At 46.1% G+C, this 21,257-nt stretch overlaps 1 protein-coding gene across 1 annotated transcript; it reads right to left on the minus strand.

The window, feature by feature from the left end:
• Positions 1-614: 614 nt before the first annotated feature.
• On the minus strand, positions 615-1,537 carry LOC123089366 (uncharacterized). The gene has a single exon (XM_044511068.1). The coding sequence runs from the start codon at positions 1,453-1,455 to the stop codon at positions 817-819; it is 639 nt and encodes a 212-aa protein (XP_044367003.1). The 5' UTR covers positions 1,456-1,537; the 3' UTR covers positions 615-816.
• Between the last annotated feature and the right edge of the window lie 19,720 nt (positions 1,538-21,257).

The following is a 21,257-nucleotide window of genomic DNA, read 5'->3' on the forward strand; positions in this document are numbered from 1 at the left end:
TGACGGCGGTGCGCATTTGGCTCAGTTTACTGCTTGTAGTCGTCATAAGATGGACTACAGATCTGGATGTAGATTTTATTAGTTTTTATATGCGTTGTACTGCCATGATTGAAAATGAATAGGTTGAAAGTTTTTCTATAATTTTTTTTCGCATGAGTCTTCACATTAAAAAATGACGCAAGAGATAAATTTTACTCCCTCTGTTCCTTGATATAAGGTGTATAGATTTTTGAGAAAAACTCCGAAATATAAGGTGTATTGCGTTGCACCAGACGTTTGGATAACTTTTTTAGGTATTTGTTTACAATTCCTTATATCAAGCAAGCACCTTTATTTTCTCATGTCAATTAGTTAGGTGTAATCTCGCCCAAAACTTGTGAAATTTTCCCTCCATGTGCGTTCTTTAATTTCCGTGCCAAAAACTATACACCCTATATTTAGGAATGGAGGGAGTATAATTTTGGATTTGTTAGGGCACATCTAGATGTGACCTAGTTATTGTACATCTAAGTGACTCAACGAAGGGTAAAGAGAAAAAGGAAAAAAAGGGAAAATACCTATACGAATCTCCGTGTAAGATCAATGATATTAGACTCAGATGGCACATCTAGATGTGCTTTAGCAAGATTGTATAATCTTTTATCGAGATGATAATTAGGAAATCCAAATTAGAAAACTGAATACACAAGTACTAGTGCCTAAAAAAATCAACTCCAAAAAAGAGAAGCAAACATTTAACGAAGCATGCATTGCATGTGGGCGTACGCTACATGCATGTGTGAACTGGACAGGGCTCTGTTCACGCAATCCCAGCCCTTATTTAGGTCCTGCGACGGCTGCGATGTCTTTCTTGATGGTCTCTTTCTTGTCGGGAGCGGCCAAAGCGAAGGCAACGCTCACGGCTCTGCCACGGCAACCGTCCTCGCAAATGGTGGCGCAAGCAGGGTCTTTCTTGCCCTCGCTGCAGAACTTGCCGCACTCGCCGATGCAGGTGGCAGCGATCGCGTTGATCTTGTCGCTGGGCTGGGCGGCCTGCTTGTCGATGGCTTGAATCACGGCCGTCTTCTCCGACGCCGAGCTCTTGGCGTACACGTCGGCGGCGAAGGAGAGGCTCTCGACTTCGACGCGGCAGATGGTCTCGCACCTTGCGCTGCACGCGAGGTCTTTCTTGCCTGCGCCGCAGAGCTTGTTGCAGTCGTCTAGGCAGTGGGTGGCCAGCCCAGCAGCCTGGTTAGCGGACTCGGCGGAGGAGACGGCACCTTCAGTCTTGTTGCTCAAGATCTCGACCGCGGCGGCCTTCTCGGTGGGCGGGGCGGCAGCAAAAGCCTCCGCCGCCTTCTTGAGACGGCAAGCGCTGTCGCATGGGGCTTGAGCGGTAGCCGCCGGCACTGCTGCGGCTGCCACCACGACGGCTACGAGGAAAGACACGCTCATCGCGGTTCTGCTCAGGGCCATTGCTGAGTAACTTCTTGATTGGTTTGGTCAGGGACGAGGCGATCGAATAGATGCTGCAGCTGCTGCTGAGGTCGGTGCTTTGTGTGTGTCATCTGTCATGGAGCGTGAGATGGAGCTTTCTTTATTTAGGAATGGCGTGAGGCCAGGAGATTTTTGCGTACCACCAATGGTGGATGCCAAATAGTAGTAGATAGCATGTTAACGCCTTTTTTTTTTGCATGTTAACGCCTTTTATCTGTACTTTATTTTATTTTTGCACTTATAAGAAACTTAAGATCTCCGTTTCAACTTTCCTTCGTCCAATCTCTGTAGACGTCCCCCTTTCCTTATTTTCTTCCTTCCATCTTTGAATTTTCTCTCTCACTGATTTTCCCTAAAACCAATTCAGTTGTCTCACGTCTATCCAAATACTCAATCCAGTCCTTTCTACTCCGTATGTAAGATTTGTCTAAAGCCAAATGTCATAAAGTTTGACCATCTTTATATGAATGAATATCAACGTCTACAATACTAAAATTATACAATAACAAAATTAAATTCATAATGCATCTAATGATATCAATTTAGTATTGTGAATGTTGATATTTTTTCTACAAAGTTGGTCAAACTTAACAAAGCTTGACTTCAGACAGATCTTACATGCATAGTAAAAAGGACCGGAAGAGTACATAATGTCTTATTTGTTAGTCAATAAGTTCTTATTAAATAATTTTTTAATAATTAATTGGCAGGTAAATTATGACCCGTACAAAAATTTGCTAAGATTTTACAAACCAATGTAATAGGACTCTCATATCTGGCGTCTGGATGCCATGGAGGAGTGCGGATCAAACAAATTCGATTGCTAAGGGGCTGCTCCCAGCGAACGAATCACCCTTCCTTGATCATTCGCCCGGGAGGAGGGCCAGGGCGAACCCCATTGACCCAAAGGCCAATTTCACTGTTTTACTTTTATTTAATGCCATCAACAAAAACACACATATTTTTCTATATAAAAAACAGAGAATAAACATACAATTCTATAATTGCCATGAATATGAATAAAATAAAAATGTCATGCTACGTTGAAAATATGTCATGTTAATTTACTAAAATGCTATGAATATTGCTTTGCTTTTGGTCCATTGTGCAAAAATCCGTAAAAAAAATGCCATGTCAGTAAAAGCAGAGAAAAGCCGGTGTATAATTGCCATGAAAGTTTAAAAACTGAAAAATGCTATGTAACGTTATGAAACATGCCATGTTAATTTATAAAATGGCCATGCCAATGTACAAAAATGCCATGTTAATTACCATGAATTTAAAAATTGCCATGTCATTGATTTTTTTTTGCCATGGCAATTTTTTTTGTCATCCTCTTACTAATAAAAAAAGGGTGCCATCCTCTAGATAATGAAAAATGTCATGACAATAATAATAAAAATGGCATGCTCCCAATAATAAAACTGCCACCCCCTAATAATAAAACAGCCACCCTCCTAATAATAAAAAATGCCATGTTATTAATATTAACAATGCCATGTTCTTTATAATAAACTGCCATTCCTCTTGATAAATAAAAATGACATGTAACTACAAAATAAAAATGCCATGTTTCTAATAATAAAACGGCCATCCTCTTAATAATAAAAAATGCCATGTTATTAACTAGTAGAATGCTACGCTCTTTACTAAAAAAATGCCATGTGGGGCACTAAAAATACCTAGAATAATGTCATCCTCTTAATAATAGAAAATACCAGGGTATCAATTATTAAAATACCATGCTCTTTACTAAAAAATGCCATGTGGGAGTATTAAAAAACCTAGAAAAATGTCGTCCTACATATAGTACAATTGCGCATGGCAAGTTTAAGAACAACCCCTCTAAAAAGGATTTTTGTTCTACCAAATGGAAAAACTTCTAGATTTTTTAAATGAAACATTAAATTTGAAACAAAAGGAGAATTAGCTTCATAAGATACATAAACAGGTTTAAGTGCAATTCTACACAAACCTATTACAGTCAAGGTGGTAGGGGATGTGCGCACATGTGCGTCAAGCTGAACTACATGGCATTGGACACACGTCAAGAGCTCCAACGATCGTCAGATAAGATTTCCAATGTAATAATATACGTGCAATCAAGTGTCAATCTACTAGGATGTTTATCTTCCCGTTGCAATGAATGGACAGTTATCTAGACTAAAAAATATTGGTACCATGCGTGTGTGCCTGTTCTTGTTACACGTCTTTTTTTTGGGAGGGGGGGGGGGGGGGGCAAAACTTCTATTACTCAAACTTCATCAAGATTACAATCTACTAAAAGGGTTGGACGTACTTTGATGCGCCGTTGGTGGTTCTTCTATTTCAAAATATGTATTGGTTTTTAAAAAGTCAAACCACTTTAAGTTTGACCAAATTATAGAAAAAATTATAAATATCCATAATATCAAATCGATATCATTAGATTCATCTTGTCCATATTTTACTTATTTAGTATTTGTGGACGTCGATGTCTTTATTGTTGATTGATTTGAAAAATCGTTGACTCGGTCAAAATCGTGAATCAAGTCCAAATTGGATACATCAACTGAACGGGGAGCTCCAAATTTAGGAAATATTGTGGGTTAAAATAATTGAACTGGAGAGCTCCTTGTAGGAAAAATGTTGACTGGGTGAACCAATTCTAAATTGAAGACTTCAATTGATTGTGAGAGCTCCAAATTTAGGGGGTAAGTGTATTTATAGATAGACTAGAGCTCAGCTGTATTGGCTGGACCAGACCCGATCCAAACCACCGTTCAAGCTTATAATCTACCAAAATTAGTCACGAAATGAATAAAAGAGTTTTGGCTACACATTATATGAGTAATACAAGTCCGGCGAGAAGTTAACAAGGACTTAATTTCTTGCACTAAAGAAGAATAGATTGATCTATCAATGTCAATTTGTTGAACCATACAATTTGAGGGAGGCCACTTCAATCATAACGGTAAAGCACAACACTAAAATACAAGAAAAAACTTTCCATGCATGCACTTAATTCTGCTTCAAGAGCACCTCTGCAGGAGTGGAGTTGGCGACATAACAAAAATATAATTTTGTTAAGATTGTCATGGAGCACCATGCCTGCACCCACATGTCCATCTGGAGGCAAAGATCCATCTATGTTTAGACCATCTCGAATGTGTGCCCTGTAATTGGGCAGCAGAAGGAGGTTGGAGCAAATTCACAACATCCAAACTGTTTTTTTACAACACCAAAGATCTCCAACTCCAATAGATGCCCTAAAATAGGGCACTAGTGCTCCAGTAGATGCCCTAAAGTAAAAGTAAAGATGGCAACCGCACGACAAATGCATCCATATTGCAACCAAATAATATCAAACTTATCTCAAGTCAATCCAAAACAAACATAACAATAATTTCATCAATCAACAACATAATCTATCAAATCCACTACATCAAATACACCAAAAATATAACAAAGCTTAAAACACAATACAACAAAGTTCATCCACAATACAACAAACATAGAGATAAAACTAGGCGTTTTGTTTCCCATGCCATGTCCACCACTCCTTCATCACATATTTTGAAGATCATTGTGTGTTTCAGACTCTCAAATGTCATGGCACACTAGAATAAAATGCTCGATTCTGTCTTGCCTTCTAGGCTAGCCGGCAGCAACGGTTTCCCCATGAGGTGATAGACGTTGTAATCCAAATCTTGGACACACTCGTTCTCAATGATCATGTTGTGCAAGATCACACAAGATGTGATGATGTACCATAGGTTCTCTTGATCACAAAACCTAGCTGGTCCTCACACAATAGCAAACTGGGCCTGCAATATTGATACGTGCATTTTGCATCATGTTTTCCTACTGTTATTTATAGTGTTTTTATGCAATATAACACTTTTTGGAGTAATTCTAATACCTTTTCTCTCATAATATGCAAGGTTTACATAAAGAGGGAGATTGTCGGCAGCTGGAATTCTGGACCTGAAAAATCTATGTCAGAGATGCCTATTCTGCACATCTCCGAATGAGCTGACGAGGAATATTTTTGGAATATATAAAAAAAATACTGGAGAAAAGAAATACCAGAGGGGGCCACCCAGATGCCCACGAGGCACCAGGGTGCGCCTGCCCCCCGTAGCGCGCCCTAGTGGGTAGTGGGCCCCCTGGCCCACTTCCGGTGCCCATCTTCTGGTACATAAGGTCATTTTCCCTAGAAAATAATAATAAGAGGAGGCCTTTCAGGACGGAGCACCGCCGTCTCGAGGCGGAACTTGGGCAGGAGCAATTTTGCTCTCCGGCGAAGCGACCGTCGGGGATACTTCCCTCCAGGAGGGGTAAATCAAAGCTATCGTCATCACCAACAACCCTCTCATCACGGGAGGGCCAATCTTCATCAACATCTTCAACAACACCTTATCATCTCAAAACCCTAGTTCATCTCTTGTGTTCAATCTTTGTATCAAACCTCATATTGGTATCTGTGGGTGACTACTAGTGTTGATTACATCTTGTAGTTAATGCTAGCTGGTTATTTGGTGGAGGATTATATGTTCAGATCTATTATTATATTCAATACCCCTCTGATCTTGAGCATGAATATGTTGTGCGAGTAGTTACTTTTGTTCTTGAGGACATGGGAGAAGTCTTGTCAAGAATACATGACACTTCACCATCTTTGGGCCTAAGGGAATGTATTGTGTAGTAGTTATTAGATTATGGGTTGCTAGAGTGACAGAAGTTTAAACCCTAGTTTATGTGCTATTCCGCAAGGGGCTGATTTGGATCCATATGTTTAATGCTATGGTTAGATTTTATCTTAATTCTTCTTTCGTAGTTACGGATGCTTGCGAGGGGGGTTAATCATAAGTGGGAGTCTTGTTCAAGTAAGAACAACATCCAAGCACCGGTCCACCCACATATCAAATTATCAAAGTAGCGAACGCGAATAAGACCAACATGATGAAAGTGGCTACATGAAATTCCCGTGTGTCCTCAAAAACGCTTTGCTTATTATAAGAGATTGTTTGGGCTTGTACTTTGCTACAAAAAGGATTGGGCTACCTTGCTGCACCTATTGTTACTATTTCTACTTATTACTTGTTACAAATTATCTTGCTATCAAACTGTCTGTTACCGATGATTTTAGTGCCTGCAGAAATTACCTTGTTGAAAACCGCTTGTCACCCTTCTGCTCCTCGTTGGGTTCTACACTCTTACTTATCGAAAGGACTACGATTGATCCCCTATACTTGTGGGTCATCAAATATCCCAAAATCCCTCTCCACATCCTTCCTTGCACTACAAAAAAACCACTTCCGTGATGATATGTGTTTGTCATAGTAGGTCACGTTATCTGTCATGCATGTACATCCATGACGATTTTATGACAGAATCAAGATAGTCATACTTGTGTTGTCGTAAAAGTGTTCCATGAAAATACGAAACTTATCATCACGGAACGATAAATGGCGCGTCATGGAAATGCTTTTGTCAAGGGTAACCGACACATGGCATCCACTGTAAGGGTTGCCATTAAGCTACCGGGTTCCGGTTTGGATCCGATAACCCATTAACAGCCCAGACCAATGGGGACTTTCCACGTGTAAAATTCCTAATGGCTAGAGGTATCACGTGTCGGCTCAGCGTTGGGACAGATGTCATCCACTCATTGGACAGGAGGCGCCTATGATATGTCGACACGTGGCACGACCCAACAGTGGCCCATTTGGGTGAAAAGGCCTGCCCGTTTGACTTGGTCAAAAGGTAGCCGACCGCCCCACAGAAAGCCTGTTAACAGCATGTTCGCATATAGCCCATTTACAGCCCGCTAACTCACAGTCCGTTATGGCCTATCCGAATTAGGCCCAGTAGCGTCATCTGGGTCGTCCAATATGATTCCAGCTCGTTGAAACTTCCGGCCCATGTATGCCCATAACGTCTTTCGGCCCATACGAGGCCCTTTGTAACTCTTGGCCTATTAATGGCCCGTGGCGACACTGGCCCATAATGAATAGTGTATCGCTTTATACACATTAATGGCCCATTATTCCATCGGGCCCTTTCCAGCCCGTGTTATCTTTCGGCCTTCTAAAGGCCCATTTATTCTTGGGCTCATTTCCAGCATTCGGTTACTTCTGGCCCATTACTGGCCTGTTCTGCTTGTGGGCCAAATTCAGCCCGTGGTTACAGTCGGCCCATTTGTGGCCCAATAATCGGTTGGGCTGTTTTCTTAGCGTCATCAAATACGGCCCATTTAAGCCCGTTATACATACCGGCTATTAACGGCCCATTATGATCAGGCCATAAATAGACGATTTCGACTCTAGCCCATTTACGGCCCATATTGCGGTCCTTTATTGGTCCATGACTAGTATGGCTGATAGAAGGCCCATTGATTGTACGACCCATAGAAGGCCCATTTGTCAGGACCCCGACTCAATGTCACATCGATCTAGCCTGTAACACCTCATATCACTTTGCGGCCTCACGCATGATATTTCCACGGGTGTCGCCTTACCTTCGCCCGGGACCGTTTGCGCCTTTTGGCACACGTATATGATAGTGTCGCTAGCATCCATATGATAAGGAGCCCGGGTTGACATGGCTAGTCGTAAACCCAAAGTGGCACAGACTTACAGGGACAGGCATCCATGACCCAGCATCGAACGTGTCGTTCATCAGCAAGTGAATCCGAGCTGTAGCACTGGGCTAGCAGGACTCCGGTAAACCGGGCTGCAGCGGGCTAACAGGACTCCGGTATTCATTGCGTGACATTTCCCCGAAAGGACAGACACAGGAACGAAGAAGGACACATGCTGGCCAGCCTAAGTGTTCCGGAGCAGTAGCAAGCTACCATGGCTCAGTGGAAGCACTAGGAGACATTTCCCGGTAAGAGGGGCTACTAAAGATAAACAACTAGATAGTCAGATCCCACACATACCAAGCATTTCAATCATACTCACAATATGCTCGATATGTGCAAATACAACAAGGCATCACAACATGACTCTACAACACAAGTTATTTATTTAAAGGCTCAGAGAGCCATACATAGCATACACACAAGTATGGGTTACATGACCCACATTCAAGTCATACAAGCATACAAGCCAACAGCGGAAGTGTCTTGTCTGAGTACAGACAACTAGTAAAATAAAAGAGGCTTGGGTAAGCCTAGCTATACTACATGGTCCTTCACAAGCTCAGGGTCACCACCTGGGCCTCAGTCTACTCATCGATGTCAACGTCTACGAAGATCCCGTCAGAAGGGTTTGTAGCATCTTCTGAAAATGTAAATTAAAGTAACATGAGTACAAAGGTACTCAGCAAGACTTACATCAGATCCTACATACATGCACATTATCAAGAAGGGTTGGTGGAGTTATTGCAGCAAGCCAGCTTTGACTCTTGGCTAAACTATCCTACGAGACTCCAACTTGAAATAGTTTTGCGCACACGAGTCCACTACTCACCACTTCAATACACTACCGAGGATCCACCTCCGTCTTCCCACGGAAGAGCCATCCTCGGCACTCACGCTTATCTTGAGGCTTTTAGTAGTTTCCATTTACTTGTCTATGAACTGTATAGGAAACCAAGTAGTCCTTTACCGCGGACGCGGCTATTCGAATAGATTATGTTAACCCTGCAGGGGTGTACTTCTTCATACTTGTTTCCACCACTTAGCGTCTGCACACGACATGTGCTCGGTAGACTTCAAGCGAAAGCCGACGTGGGTGTAGACCACGACCTACCTAAACACTCCAGTCTCTAGTCCAGGTTTATCGCCTATTCGGGTTCCATCCGTGAGGAGATCCGGCCGAGGTTTCGCTCACAGCCCCAAACGATGTGAACAGGGTTCCGAGACACCTAACGGGTGCCCGGTATACCCGGCCACGTACCTACCGCATCATAGCCCACCCCTACGGTCAGCGCTGTCCACGGCCTCCAGTAAGCTACAAACACCAGAAACTACTTGCAACTCCTGGACAGAGGACTAGGGTGAATAAGAAGTCGAGCGGGGTCATATTTCAGGGCCCAATGTATGGTAGTAGCTGAATCTTAAATCACACATACAGATCTCAGTGCTTAAGGACGGCTTCAATGAAACAACCCACCATGTACTCCTACATGGCCTCTCATCGATACCTTTACCAAATCGTGTTCAACACATCACTCTCATACTGACACGATCATTTCACTCTAGCCCATCACCCAGATGAACCAGACCTGACACGACTCTAAGCATAGCAGGCATAGCAAGGTAGGAACAACACACACACATGGCTCAATCAACTCCTACACATGCTAGTGGGTTTCATCTAGTTACTGTGGCAATGACAGGTCATGCAGAGGAAATGGGTTCAACTACCGCAGCACACAGCAGTTTGAAACGCGTTGTCTTAATGCAGTAAAAGAGAGCAGGAGCGAGAACATGGGATTGTATCGATATGATCAAATGGTTGGTTGCTTGCCTGATGGGTCGGTGCACTGGTATTGTTCTTCGTTGGGGTAATCACGATACTCCTCAGGGGCAGGACCTGCCGCAGAGAGCACCGATACACAATCATCACCAAACAATATGCAACAATATGATGCATGCATGAGACATGGCAAAATGAGTGTGTTGGGCTAATGCAACTAAGACCAGATGGGTTTGAATCATTTTGAACCAAAGATTCAAATTTCAAACTCATAAATGGCCCTTTAAAGTGCTTTATCTTGTTCTGCAATAAACAGCAGGTTAGCTTGATTTAACATGCATGAAACCAGTACAGATGGATAGATTGGATTTTTCTGATCATTTTTCATATATAACACTTTGCATTTGGAGCTACAGATTAATTTCTATGATTTTTTGAAGTTTGGATTATTTTCTGGAATTTCCTGTGTAATAACAATTCCAGTAAATAACTTATTGAGTCAGCATTGCGTCAGGATGACGTCAGTGGTCAACGGAACAATCCAGGTCAAACCTGACTAGTGGGTCCCGCGTGTCAGTGTAATTAGTTTAACTAATTATTAGTTAATACTAATCCTAATTAGTTAACAGGGCTGGGCCCCACCTGTCATTGACCCAGGGGGGTCAAACTGGGCCCACCCATGGTCAAACGAGGGGTCAGTGGGGTCAACTCGCCGGCATTTAGCCGCCGGCGAGGCCGAACGCGGCGGCGAGAGTGGTTTTGTGCATTCCGGCGACCAAATGAGCGGCGGAGGGCATCTACGTGTAGCTGGGAGCAAGCCACAGCTCTTGGTGGTGGTGGTTGAGCTCGGGGTGGCCGGAAATGTCGCCGGCAATGACCTTGGCGGTCGCCGGAGTTCGGGTGAGGTCGAACCCGAGGCTACGGGACACGGTGAGGCTCATGGAGTGGTGCTACGGGTTCCTGCAGGTGCGGTGAGTGCGATGGACACGGTGGTGTGGCCGGTGGTTGGCCGGAGACACGTCGGCGACGAGCTTGGCGGTGGTGCGTGCAGTGAAGCTTCGTGCGCTCGCTGTGGTGCACGAGAGCGAGAGAGGAAAGGGGGAGGAGGTAGCTGGGCTCACGGAGGTCTCGAAGAAGCAGACGACGCGGTCGGGGACAAGCTGGTGCGGCGGCGACGGCGAAGGGGATCTCCGGCGATGGCGGATCGGACGAGGTCGGTGCAGTGGCTTCAGGGCACGTGAGCGCTCGGGGCTCGGCTAGCTCGAAGGAGAGGAGGGCGGCGGAGCTCCTGGACACGGTGGCGCGGCGCAGAGACGATGGAGAGCGCGACTACGGCGATGGTGCGGCTGCGGTGGCGTTGGCCATGGTGAGGGAGAGCGAGGGAGAGGAGCTGAGGGCGAATGGGTGTGTCCACGAGGTTCGGGGTGCGACGTGGAGTTCGTCCAGGCCAGCAGGGCGGCGAGAGGAGGAAGCAGGGCGACGGGCAGCTGCGTGGCGCGCGCTGGTGCCGCCGTCGAGCACCTGCCTGCCTGCCTGGGAAGGCAAGCAGCTCGCTAGAGCGGCTGCTGGGCTGGGCCGACAGGTGGGCTTGCCAGGTGGGCGCCAGGTAAGCCTCTGCTCCTTTTTGATTTTTTTCCTTTTCTATTTTTTTCTGTAAGTTTGTGGACTTTCTAAAAATACCTAGGCAACTCCAAAAATCACCTGCTTATGGCCACTAACTGGAATATATCCAGCTTGGAACATTTTGGTTTGGGAATATTTGAGCATTTGAAATATTTTATATAATTTAAATGCCCAAACTCAAATATCTATGATTTAATTCAAAGACCTTAGGATGACCTAGAAAATTGTGCACCACTTTTGGCAGAGGTTCTGAACCAAGACAAAAATGATGGACATTTTAGAAGGGCATTTCAGGTTCATTGAAAATATTTTTAGTAAACCCTAGTTGGTTTCAGAGGGGCTGGGGGTTCTGTCATCCCCATTTCAAGTTTCTGTTGAATGGAATAAACATGATGCAACACTCTAATGCATGAACTAGCTAGGGTGTGACAACTCACCCCCACTCAAAAGAATCTCGTCCCGAGATTTAGGTTCCTCCGGGAAGAAGGCGGGATACTCAAGTCGAAGGCGATCCTCCCTTTCCCAAGTTGCTTCTTTCTCAGAATGGTGCGACCATTGAACCTTGAGAAACTTGATATTATGACGTCGAGTGGTACGCTCGGCTTGATCGAGGATACGAACGGGGTACTCTCGATACGTGAGATTATCTTGAAGATCAAGCGTTTCGTGGTCCACTCCACGGATAGGATCCGAGAAGCAACGCCTGAGTTGAGAAACGTGGAAGACATCATGGACTCTGGAGAGATGCGGAGGTAGTTCCAATTGGTAGGCAACTTCTCCTCGTTTAGCGAGAATGCGAAAGGGTCCAATGTAACGAGGAGCCAATTTGCCTTTGATACCGAAACGATGGGTTCCCTTCAGAGGAGTAACCCGAAGGTAAGCCTTCTCGTCAACCTCAAAAGTCATAGCCTTATGTTTTCGGTCATATTGACTCTTTTGACGAGATTGGGCTGTTTTCAACTTTTCACGAACGATGCGAACTTGCTCTTCTGCTTCCTGGATCATATCCGGGCCAAAGAATTGTCTTTCCCCGGTTTCTGACCAGTTAAGAGGCGTTCGACACCTTCGTCCATAGAGAACTTCAAAAGGGGCTTTACCCAAGCTAGATTGATAGCTGTTGTTATAAGCAAATTCGGCAAATGGAAGGCATTTCTCCCAATCCATTCCGAATGAGATAACAGAAGCTCAAGCATGTCTTCTAGAATCTGGTTGACGCGTTCTACTTGACCACTTGATTGAGGGTGAAAGGCAGTGCTAAAGGAAAGGCGGGTTCCCATAGCATTTTGGAAACTTTCCCAAAATCGAGAGGTGAAGAGACTTCCTCGATCCGAGTTAATTTCCAGTGGAACACCATGGAGAGACACTATTCGGGAGATGTACAAGTCTGCTAACTGACTAGCGGTTATACTCTCGCGAACAGGCAAGAAATGGGCCACATTGGAAAGACGATCGATAACGACAAAAATAGCATTATTCCCTCTCTTGGTCCTGGGAAACCCGGTAATGAAGTCCATACCAATTTTGTCCCATTTCCATTCAGGAATAGCTAAGGGTTGAAGGGTGCCAGCAGGCCGTTGATGCTCTGCTTTTACACGACGACAGACGTCGCAACTAGCAACAAACTGAGCAATGTCTCTCTTCATCCTAGTCCACCAGAACCTCTGGCGTAGGTCCTGATACATCTTAGTGCTACCGGGATGAAAGGTGAGAGGAGATTCATGAGCTTCCTTAAGGATCAATTGCCGTAAATGTTGGTTCTTGGGAACCACTAGACGGTTCTCGAAGTACATCACACCATGATCATTTGTAGAGAAACATTTGGCATCTCCGCTAGCAATGTTCTCCTTGATCCGAGATATTCCTTTATCTCGTTTTTGGGCAGCGATGATTTGATCCGTAAGGGTAGGTTTCGCCACCAAGGTGGAAAGGAATCCTTGAGGAACAATGTGAAGGTTAAGTTTCCGAAATTCCTCATGGAGAAGTGGTTGACTTTGTTGCAACATCAGATTGTTGCAATAAGATTTACGACTTAGCGCATTAGCCATGACGTTGGCTTTTCCTGGGGTGTAAGTTATCCCTAAGTCGAAATCTGTGATCAACTCGACCCAACGTCTTTGCCTGAGATTCAAATCCGGTTGGGTGAATATGTACTTCAGACTTTGGTGATCAGTGAAGATTTCGCAACGATTACCGAGGAGGTAATGTCGCCAGGTTTTAAGTGCGTAGACTACATCTGCAAGCTCTAGATCATGAGTAGGGTAGTTTTCCTCATGTGGGTGCAATTGCCGTGAAGCATAAGCAATTACGTGTCGATCTTGCATGAGAATGCAACCTAGTCCTTGTCGCGAGGCGTCGCAATAGATAACAAAGTCCTTGGAGAAATCTGGTGGTATCAGTACGGGAGCAGAAGTCAGGCGTCTTTTCAGTTCCTGAAAACTGTGCTCACATTGTGGAGTCCACTCGAACTTTTTATCTTTCTTGAGGAGTTCAGTTAGAGGTTTAGCAACTTTGGAGAAATTCTCGACAAAGCAACGACAATAGCTCGCTAAGCCAAGGAAACTCCGAACTTGCTTGACCGATTCAGGTGGAGTCCAATTAAGGACGGCTTGAACTCGCTCGGGATTAACAGCAATACCTTTACCAGAAATTACATGTCCTAGATAGGTCACTTCTGGCAACCAAAATTCGCATTTAGAAAATTTGGCATAAAGGCGATGCTCTCGAAGTTTCATCAACACTAGCCTTAGATGTTCGGCATGTTCTTCCTCGTTCTTGGAGTAGATGAGTATATCATCTAGGTAAACCACGACGAATTTATCCAAATACTCCATGAAGATTGAGTTCATTAACCGAGAAAAGGTGGCTGGGGCGTTGGTTAAACCGAAGGACATGACGGTGTACTCGTATTGGCCATAACGAGTAACAAAGGCCATTTTAGGAATGTCCCCGTTCCTGATTTTGATTTGATGGTAACCCAACCTCAAATCCATTTTAGAGAAGACTGAGGATCCAGCGAGCTGATCATACAGGTCATTGATCCTGGGGAGCGGATACTTGTTCTTAATTGTGACCAAGTTGACGGGTCGATAATCTACAACCATCCGGTCCGTACCATCCTTCTTCTTGACGAAGAGGACGGGGCAAGCCCATGGAGATGACCTAGGTCGGATGAAACCCTTTTTCAAGGACTCATCGAGTTGTTTCTTAAGTTCGGCTAGTTCAAATGGTGCCATCTTATAGGGTCTTCTAGAAATTGGGACAGTTCCTGGAATGAGATCTATCACGAACTCGACATCTCTGTCAGGTGGGACACCTGGCAATTCTTCTGGAAAGACATCCGGAAGTCACGGACTACCGGGACGTCTTCGAGGTCTGGCAAAGGACTGGCGTTAAGAGAATATAGTTGTCGCTTGGCTACTCGGGTCAAGACATTGACTATCTTTCCCGAAGGGTGTGTGAGTTGAACAGTCCTAGAGAAGCAATCAATCTTGGCATGATGGGCTGACATCCAGTCCATACCCAAGATGATATTAATATCCGAAGATTTGAGAGCTATCAAAGATGCAAGAAAAACAAGTCTGTCGACTTGAATTTCATTCCCATGGCTTACGCTAGAGGTTTGCCATCTAGAACCAGGAGTAGAAATTTCCATGGTGGAAGGCATGTCACAGAATGCGGTGTTATGCAAGCGAGCATAGTTTTCGGATATGAATGAATGAGATGCTCCAGTATCAAAAAGAACAGATGCCGGGTGGCAATTAACAAGGAGCGTACCGAGAACGACGTTGGGATCCTCCTGAGCCTCTTCCGCAGAGACACAATTCACATGGCCACGTGCAGTGGTGGTCGGCTTGGCGTAGAACACTTTCCCTGTCGGCTTGCCACGGCCAACAGCTTTTGCAGACTGGCTGGGGTTGGTCTGGGGACACTCGCGCATATAGTGGCCTGATTCCCCACACTTGAAGCACGTCACGGAACTGGTGCGTGGAGGAGCATTGTTGGTTGGACCACCATAGGGCTTGGCTGGTGCATACTGTTGAGCTGGGCGAGGCGCCTGATAGGATGGCCTCGGTGTGAACCTGGGTGGCAGGGCAGTGTTAGGCACCCACACCCGGCGCTTCTGTGGTCCAGCACCGGATGAGGAACCCAAGTCACGGCCATGCTTGCGTGTTGCTTCGAAATCAGTCTGACCAGACTCAGCACTGATGGCTTTGTTCACAAGCTTCTGAAAAGAGGTGCACTCATGCAGACGGAGGTCACGGCGAAGCTCAGGGCTAAGTCCCTTACGGAACCTTGCCTGCTTCTTGGCATCGGTAGAGACTTCCTCAGTTGCATATCGTGCAAGGTTACCGAACTCCCTGCTGTAAGCGTCAACAGAGAGTCGACCTTGAGTGAAACTGCAGAACTCCTCACGTTTACGGTCCATGAGACCCTCCGGAATGTGATGTTCACGGAAAGCCTCGCTGAATTCAGCCCAAGTAGTGACATGGCCCGCTGGGCGCATAGCTTCATAGTTCTCCCACCAGAGACTGGCGGGGCCTTCGAGATGATATGCAGCAAAGGTGACCTTATCAGCCTCAGCTACGAGTGCAGAACGCAGTTTGTGAGTAATACTGCGAAGCCAGTCATCGGCGTCAAGAGGCTCGACGGAGTGGTGGAAGGTGGGTGGATGTAACTTGATGAAATCACTGAGTGACACCAAGTTATTCCTCTGATGGTGTGCTGTGTTCTGTTCGATGCGCTCCAACAAACGGTTGGTCTCCCGCTTGTTTCTCTCGGCTTCCAGCATAACTTCGGCCAGAGAAGGAGGGTGAGGCAGGTTTGTTTCCCCAACTCTACTGCCTTCGGCCCGCTCTGGGGAAGCAGGGTTGTTGCGGGTGTTGACCATCCTAGGAAAACAAGACAATGGTTTAGTTCAGGATGATAAGATTCTGACATAGAAATGTAGAATGTAATGGATAACTCAGAATGCAAGATGATCATCCGTATGACATGGTAGATACAGACACTGCTTCCTTTATTCCATCGTCATACACACCATACAAGGTTTAGTACAGGACCAAACAAAGTACTACTACGGTGAAAGGAAGATTACATCTCTTCGGAGGCATTCCAAGCTCCTATACATTATTTTTCCTACACCTCCGAATAGATACACACTAAGTCATATTCCACGGGTCACACAGGACGGTGGAAATACAACTATTACAATACTAGTGAAACTACTACTAACTCAGACATCTCTGTAGTAGTTCTCATAGAAGTCTCCTCCATAGCCTGGAAGTTCAACGTGAGCATCCGGAAACAGGCGGTCCTGAGGAGCCTGTGGACCATAGGGGCTAGGGTGAGGTCTTGGACCAACAAACGGTTGCCTACGGGGACCACGGGGTGGGGTGATGCCTCCCACATCACGCCAATCCATCATGTTTGGCAGAGCAGATCTAACAGGATACAGATCTCTCATATCCATATATCCAGCTTGCATAGCCGGTGCAAACCGAGTCAAGGTGGCCCAATGATTGGCACGGGTGTTGAAAAGCTCCAGTCTCAAGGCCCGATTCTCTCGGTCCTTATCCTCGAGCATCTCGGCAGTGGTGCGAGTTAGTGAGTCCTCCTTAGTGGAGTCAGCATAGATAGCCCGGAGATACCCCTGCGCTCCAGGGAGTGAAGCTGGCATATACCGGAAGTCGGTGTTCCGAAGCAGGCCAGTCCTGACTCGCATGATGGTCATCATAGAGTAGGCAGCATCTTGCACGGCCATCTCAATAGTAACCCCGAGTCTATAGGAACAGTGGAGGGGCTCGATAGAACCAGGATAAGAGGGAAATATCCTGACAGTGCAGAGATACTGGCTTTGATTAAAGTCTCGAAACTGCTCTTCGACCGTGTATTCGGGATACCAACGGTAACCCGCCTCGATCATTACCCGGACTAACATAGGCGTATGACTGGACACATCGATGCACCGGGTCAGGCGAACCACTTGGTTTTGATCACGAGTGGCCATCTGAAAGCACAACCACAATGCAAAGGCATTAGAATTCCTAGCAGAATTTGGACAGCATAACGGCTGTAAATGCTCAAGAAGGATTTTGAGACATTTAGCAAAGAATTGCATAGACACCCAACAACATCATATCAAGGTTCTGGGTCCAACTTAATAGCATAACAGGGTAGTAGAACTGAACTAGGCTTGTAATCATCAAACCTATAAGGTACTAGTGATTAGTAACACGTGAACCTGATAGAGAGAAGAGATCCTAATCCTTAACCCCCGGTGGAAGAATGGACTGACTCAGATCAGAATGCCATGAGGTAAAGGAGTAAAAAGAGCCTTACGTACCATCCCACAATCAATTCCCCTACATATAACTAAAGCATTTCTAGACTCAACATCGACCAGTTTGGCTTGGAGAACCTACATGCAGTCTGGCTCTGATGCCAACGCTGTCAGGACCCCGACTCAATGTCACATCGATCTAGCCTGTAACACCTCATATCACTTTGCGGCCTCACGCACGGTATTCCCACGGGTGTCGCCTTACCTTTGCCCGGGACCGTTTGCGCCTTTTGGCACACGTATATGATAGTGTCGCTAGCATCCATATGATAAGGAGCCCAGGCTGACATGGCTAGTCGTAAACCCAAAGTGGCACAGACTTACAGGGACAGGCATCCATGACCCAGCATCGAACGTGTCGGTCATCAGCAAGTGAATCCGGGCTGTAGCACTGGGCTAGCAGGACTCCGGTAAACCGGGCTGTAGCGGGCTAACAGGACTCCGGTATTCATGCGTGACATTTCCCCGAAGGGACAGACACAGGAACGAAGAAGGACACATGCCGGCCAGCCTAAGTGTTCCGGAGCAGTAGCAAGCTACCATGGCTCAGTGGAAGCACTAGGAGACATTTCCCGGTAAGAGAGGCTACTAAAGATAAACAACTAGATAGTCAGATCCCACACATACCAAGCATTTCAATCATACACACAATATGCTCGATATGTGCAAATACAACAAGGCATCACAACATGACTCTACAACACAAGTACTTTATTTAAAGGCTCAGAGAGCCATACATAGCATACACACAAGTACGGGTCACACGACCCACATTCAAGTCATACAAGCATACAAGCCAACAGCGGAAGTAACTTGTCTGAGTACAGACAACTAGTAAAATAAAAGAGGCTTGGGTAAGCCTAGCTATACTACATGGTCCTTCACAAGCTCAGGGTCACCACCTGGGCCTCAGTCTACTCATCGATGTCAACGTCTACGAAGAACCCGTCAGAAGGGTTTGTAGCATCTTCTGAAAAATGTAAATTAAAGCAACATGAGTACAAAGGTACTCAGCAAGACTTACATCAGATCCTACATACATGCACATTATCAAGAAGGGTTGGTGGAGTTATTGCAGCAAGCCAGCTTTGACTCTTGGCTAAGCTATCCTACGAGACTCCAACTTGAAATAGTTTTGCGCACACGAGTCCACTACTCACCACTTCAATACACTACCGAGGATCCACCTCCGTCTTCCTACGGAAGAGCCATCCTCGGCACTCACGCTTATCTTGAGGCTTTTAGTAGTTTCCATTTACTTGTCTATGAACTGTATAGGCAACCAAGTAGTCCTTTACCGCGGACGCGGCTATTCGAATAGATTATGTTAACCCTGCAGGGGTGTACTTCTTCATACATGTTTCCACCACTTAGCGTCTGCACACGACATGTGCTCGGCAGACTTCAAGCGAAAGCCGACGTGGGTGTAGACCACGACCTACCTAAACACTCCAGTCTCTAGTCCAGGTTTATCGCCTATTCGGGTTCCATCCGTGAGGAGATCCGGCCGGGGTTTCGCTCACAGCCCCAAACGATGTGAACAGGGTTCCGAGACACCTAACGGGTGCCCGGTATACCCGGCCACGTACCTACCGCATCACAGCCCACCCCTACGGTCAGCGCTGTCCACGGCCTCCAGTAAGCTACAAACACCAGAAACTACTTGCAACTCCTGGACAGAGGACTAGGGTGAATAAGAAGTCGAGCGGGGTCATATTTCAGGGCCCAATGTATGGTAGTAGCTGAATCTTAAATCACACATACAGATCTCAGTGCTTAAGGACGGCTTCAATGAAACAACCCACCATGTACTCCTACATGGCCTCTCATCGATACCTTTACCAAATCGTGTTCAACACATCACTCTCATACTGACACGATCATTTCACTCTAGCCCATCACCCAGATGAACCAGACCTGACACGACTCTAAGCATAGCAGGCATAGCAAGGTAGGAACAACACACACACATGGCTCAATCAACTCCTACACATGCTAGTGGGTTTCATCTAGTTACTGTGGCAATGACAGGTCATGCAGAGGAAATGGGTTCAACTACCGCAGCACACAGCAGTTTGAAACGCGTTGTCTTAATGCAGTAAAAGAGAGCAGGAGCGAGAACATGGGATTGTATCGATATGATCAAATGGTTGGTTGCTTGCCTGATGGGTCGGTGCACTGGTATTGTTCTTCGTTGGGGTAATCACGATACTCCTCAGGGGCAGGACCTGCCGCAGAGAGCACCGATACACAATCATCACCAAACAATATGCAACAATATGATGCATGCATGAGACATGGCAAAATGAGTGTGTTGGGCTAATGCAACTAAGACCAGATGGGTTTGAATCATTTTGAACCAAAGATTCAAGTTTCAAACTCATAAATGGCCCTTTAAAGTGCTTTATCTTGTTCTGCTAATAAACAGCAGGTTAGCTTGATTTAACATGCATGAAACCAGTACAGATGGATAGATTGGATTTTTCTGATCATTTTTCATATATAACACTTTGCATTTGGAGCTACAGATTAATTTCTATGATTTTTTGAAGTTTGGGTTATTTTCTGGAATTTCCTGTGTAATAATAATTCCAGTAAATAACTTATTGCGTCAGCATTGCATCAGGATGACATCAGTGGTCAACGGAATAGTCCAGGTCAAACCTGACTAGAGGGTCCCGTGTGTCAGTGTAATTAGTTTAACTAATTATTAGTTAATACTAATCCTAATTAGTTAACAGGGCTGGGCCCCACCTGTCATTGACCCAGGGGGTCAAACTGGGCCCACCCATGGTCAAACGAGGGGTCAGCGGGGTCAACTTGCCGGCATTTAGCTGCCGGCGAGGCCGAACACGGCTGCGAGAGTGGTTTTGTGCATTCTGGCGACCAAATGAGCGGCGGAGGGCATCTACATGTAGCTGGGAGCAAGCCGCAGCTCTTGGTGGTGGTGGTTGAGCTCGGGGTGGCCGGAAACGTCGCCGGCGACGACCTTGGCGGTCGCCGGAGTTCAGGTGAGGTCGAACCCGAGGCTACGGGACACGGCGAGGCTCGTGGAGTGGTGCTACGGGTTCCTGCGGGTGCGGTGAGTACGATGGACACGGTGGTGTGGCTGGTTGTTGGCCGGAGACACGTCGGCGACGAGCTCGGCGGCGGTGCATGCGGTGAAGCTTCGTGCACTCGCTGTGGTGCATGGGAGCGAGAGAGGAAAGGGGGAGGAGGTAGCTGGGTTCACGGAGGTCTCGAAGAAGCAGACGGCGCGGTCGGGGACGAGCTGGTGCGGCGGCGACAGCGAAGGGGATCTCCGGCGATGGCGGATCGGACAAGGTCGGTGCAGTGGCTTCGGGGCACGCGAGCGCTCGGGGCTCGGCTAGCTCGTAGGAGAGGAGGGCGGCAGAGCTCCTGGACACGGT

This window comes from Triticum aestivum, chromosome 1B (genome assembly GCF_018294505.1).
Source record: "Triticum aestivum cultivar Chinese Spring chromosome 1B, IWGSC CS RefSeq v2.1, whole genome shotgun sequence".
NCBI lineage: Eukaryota > Viridiplantae > Streptophyta > Magnoliopsida > Poales > Poaceae > Triticum > Triticum aestivum.

What these genes read in the sequence shown, in the direction of transcription:
- LOC123089366 (XM_044511068.1), bottom strand. Translation starts at nt 1,455, where the DNA reads ATGGCCCTGAGCAGAACCGCGATGAGCGTGTCTTTCCTCGTAGCCGTC.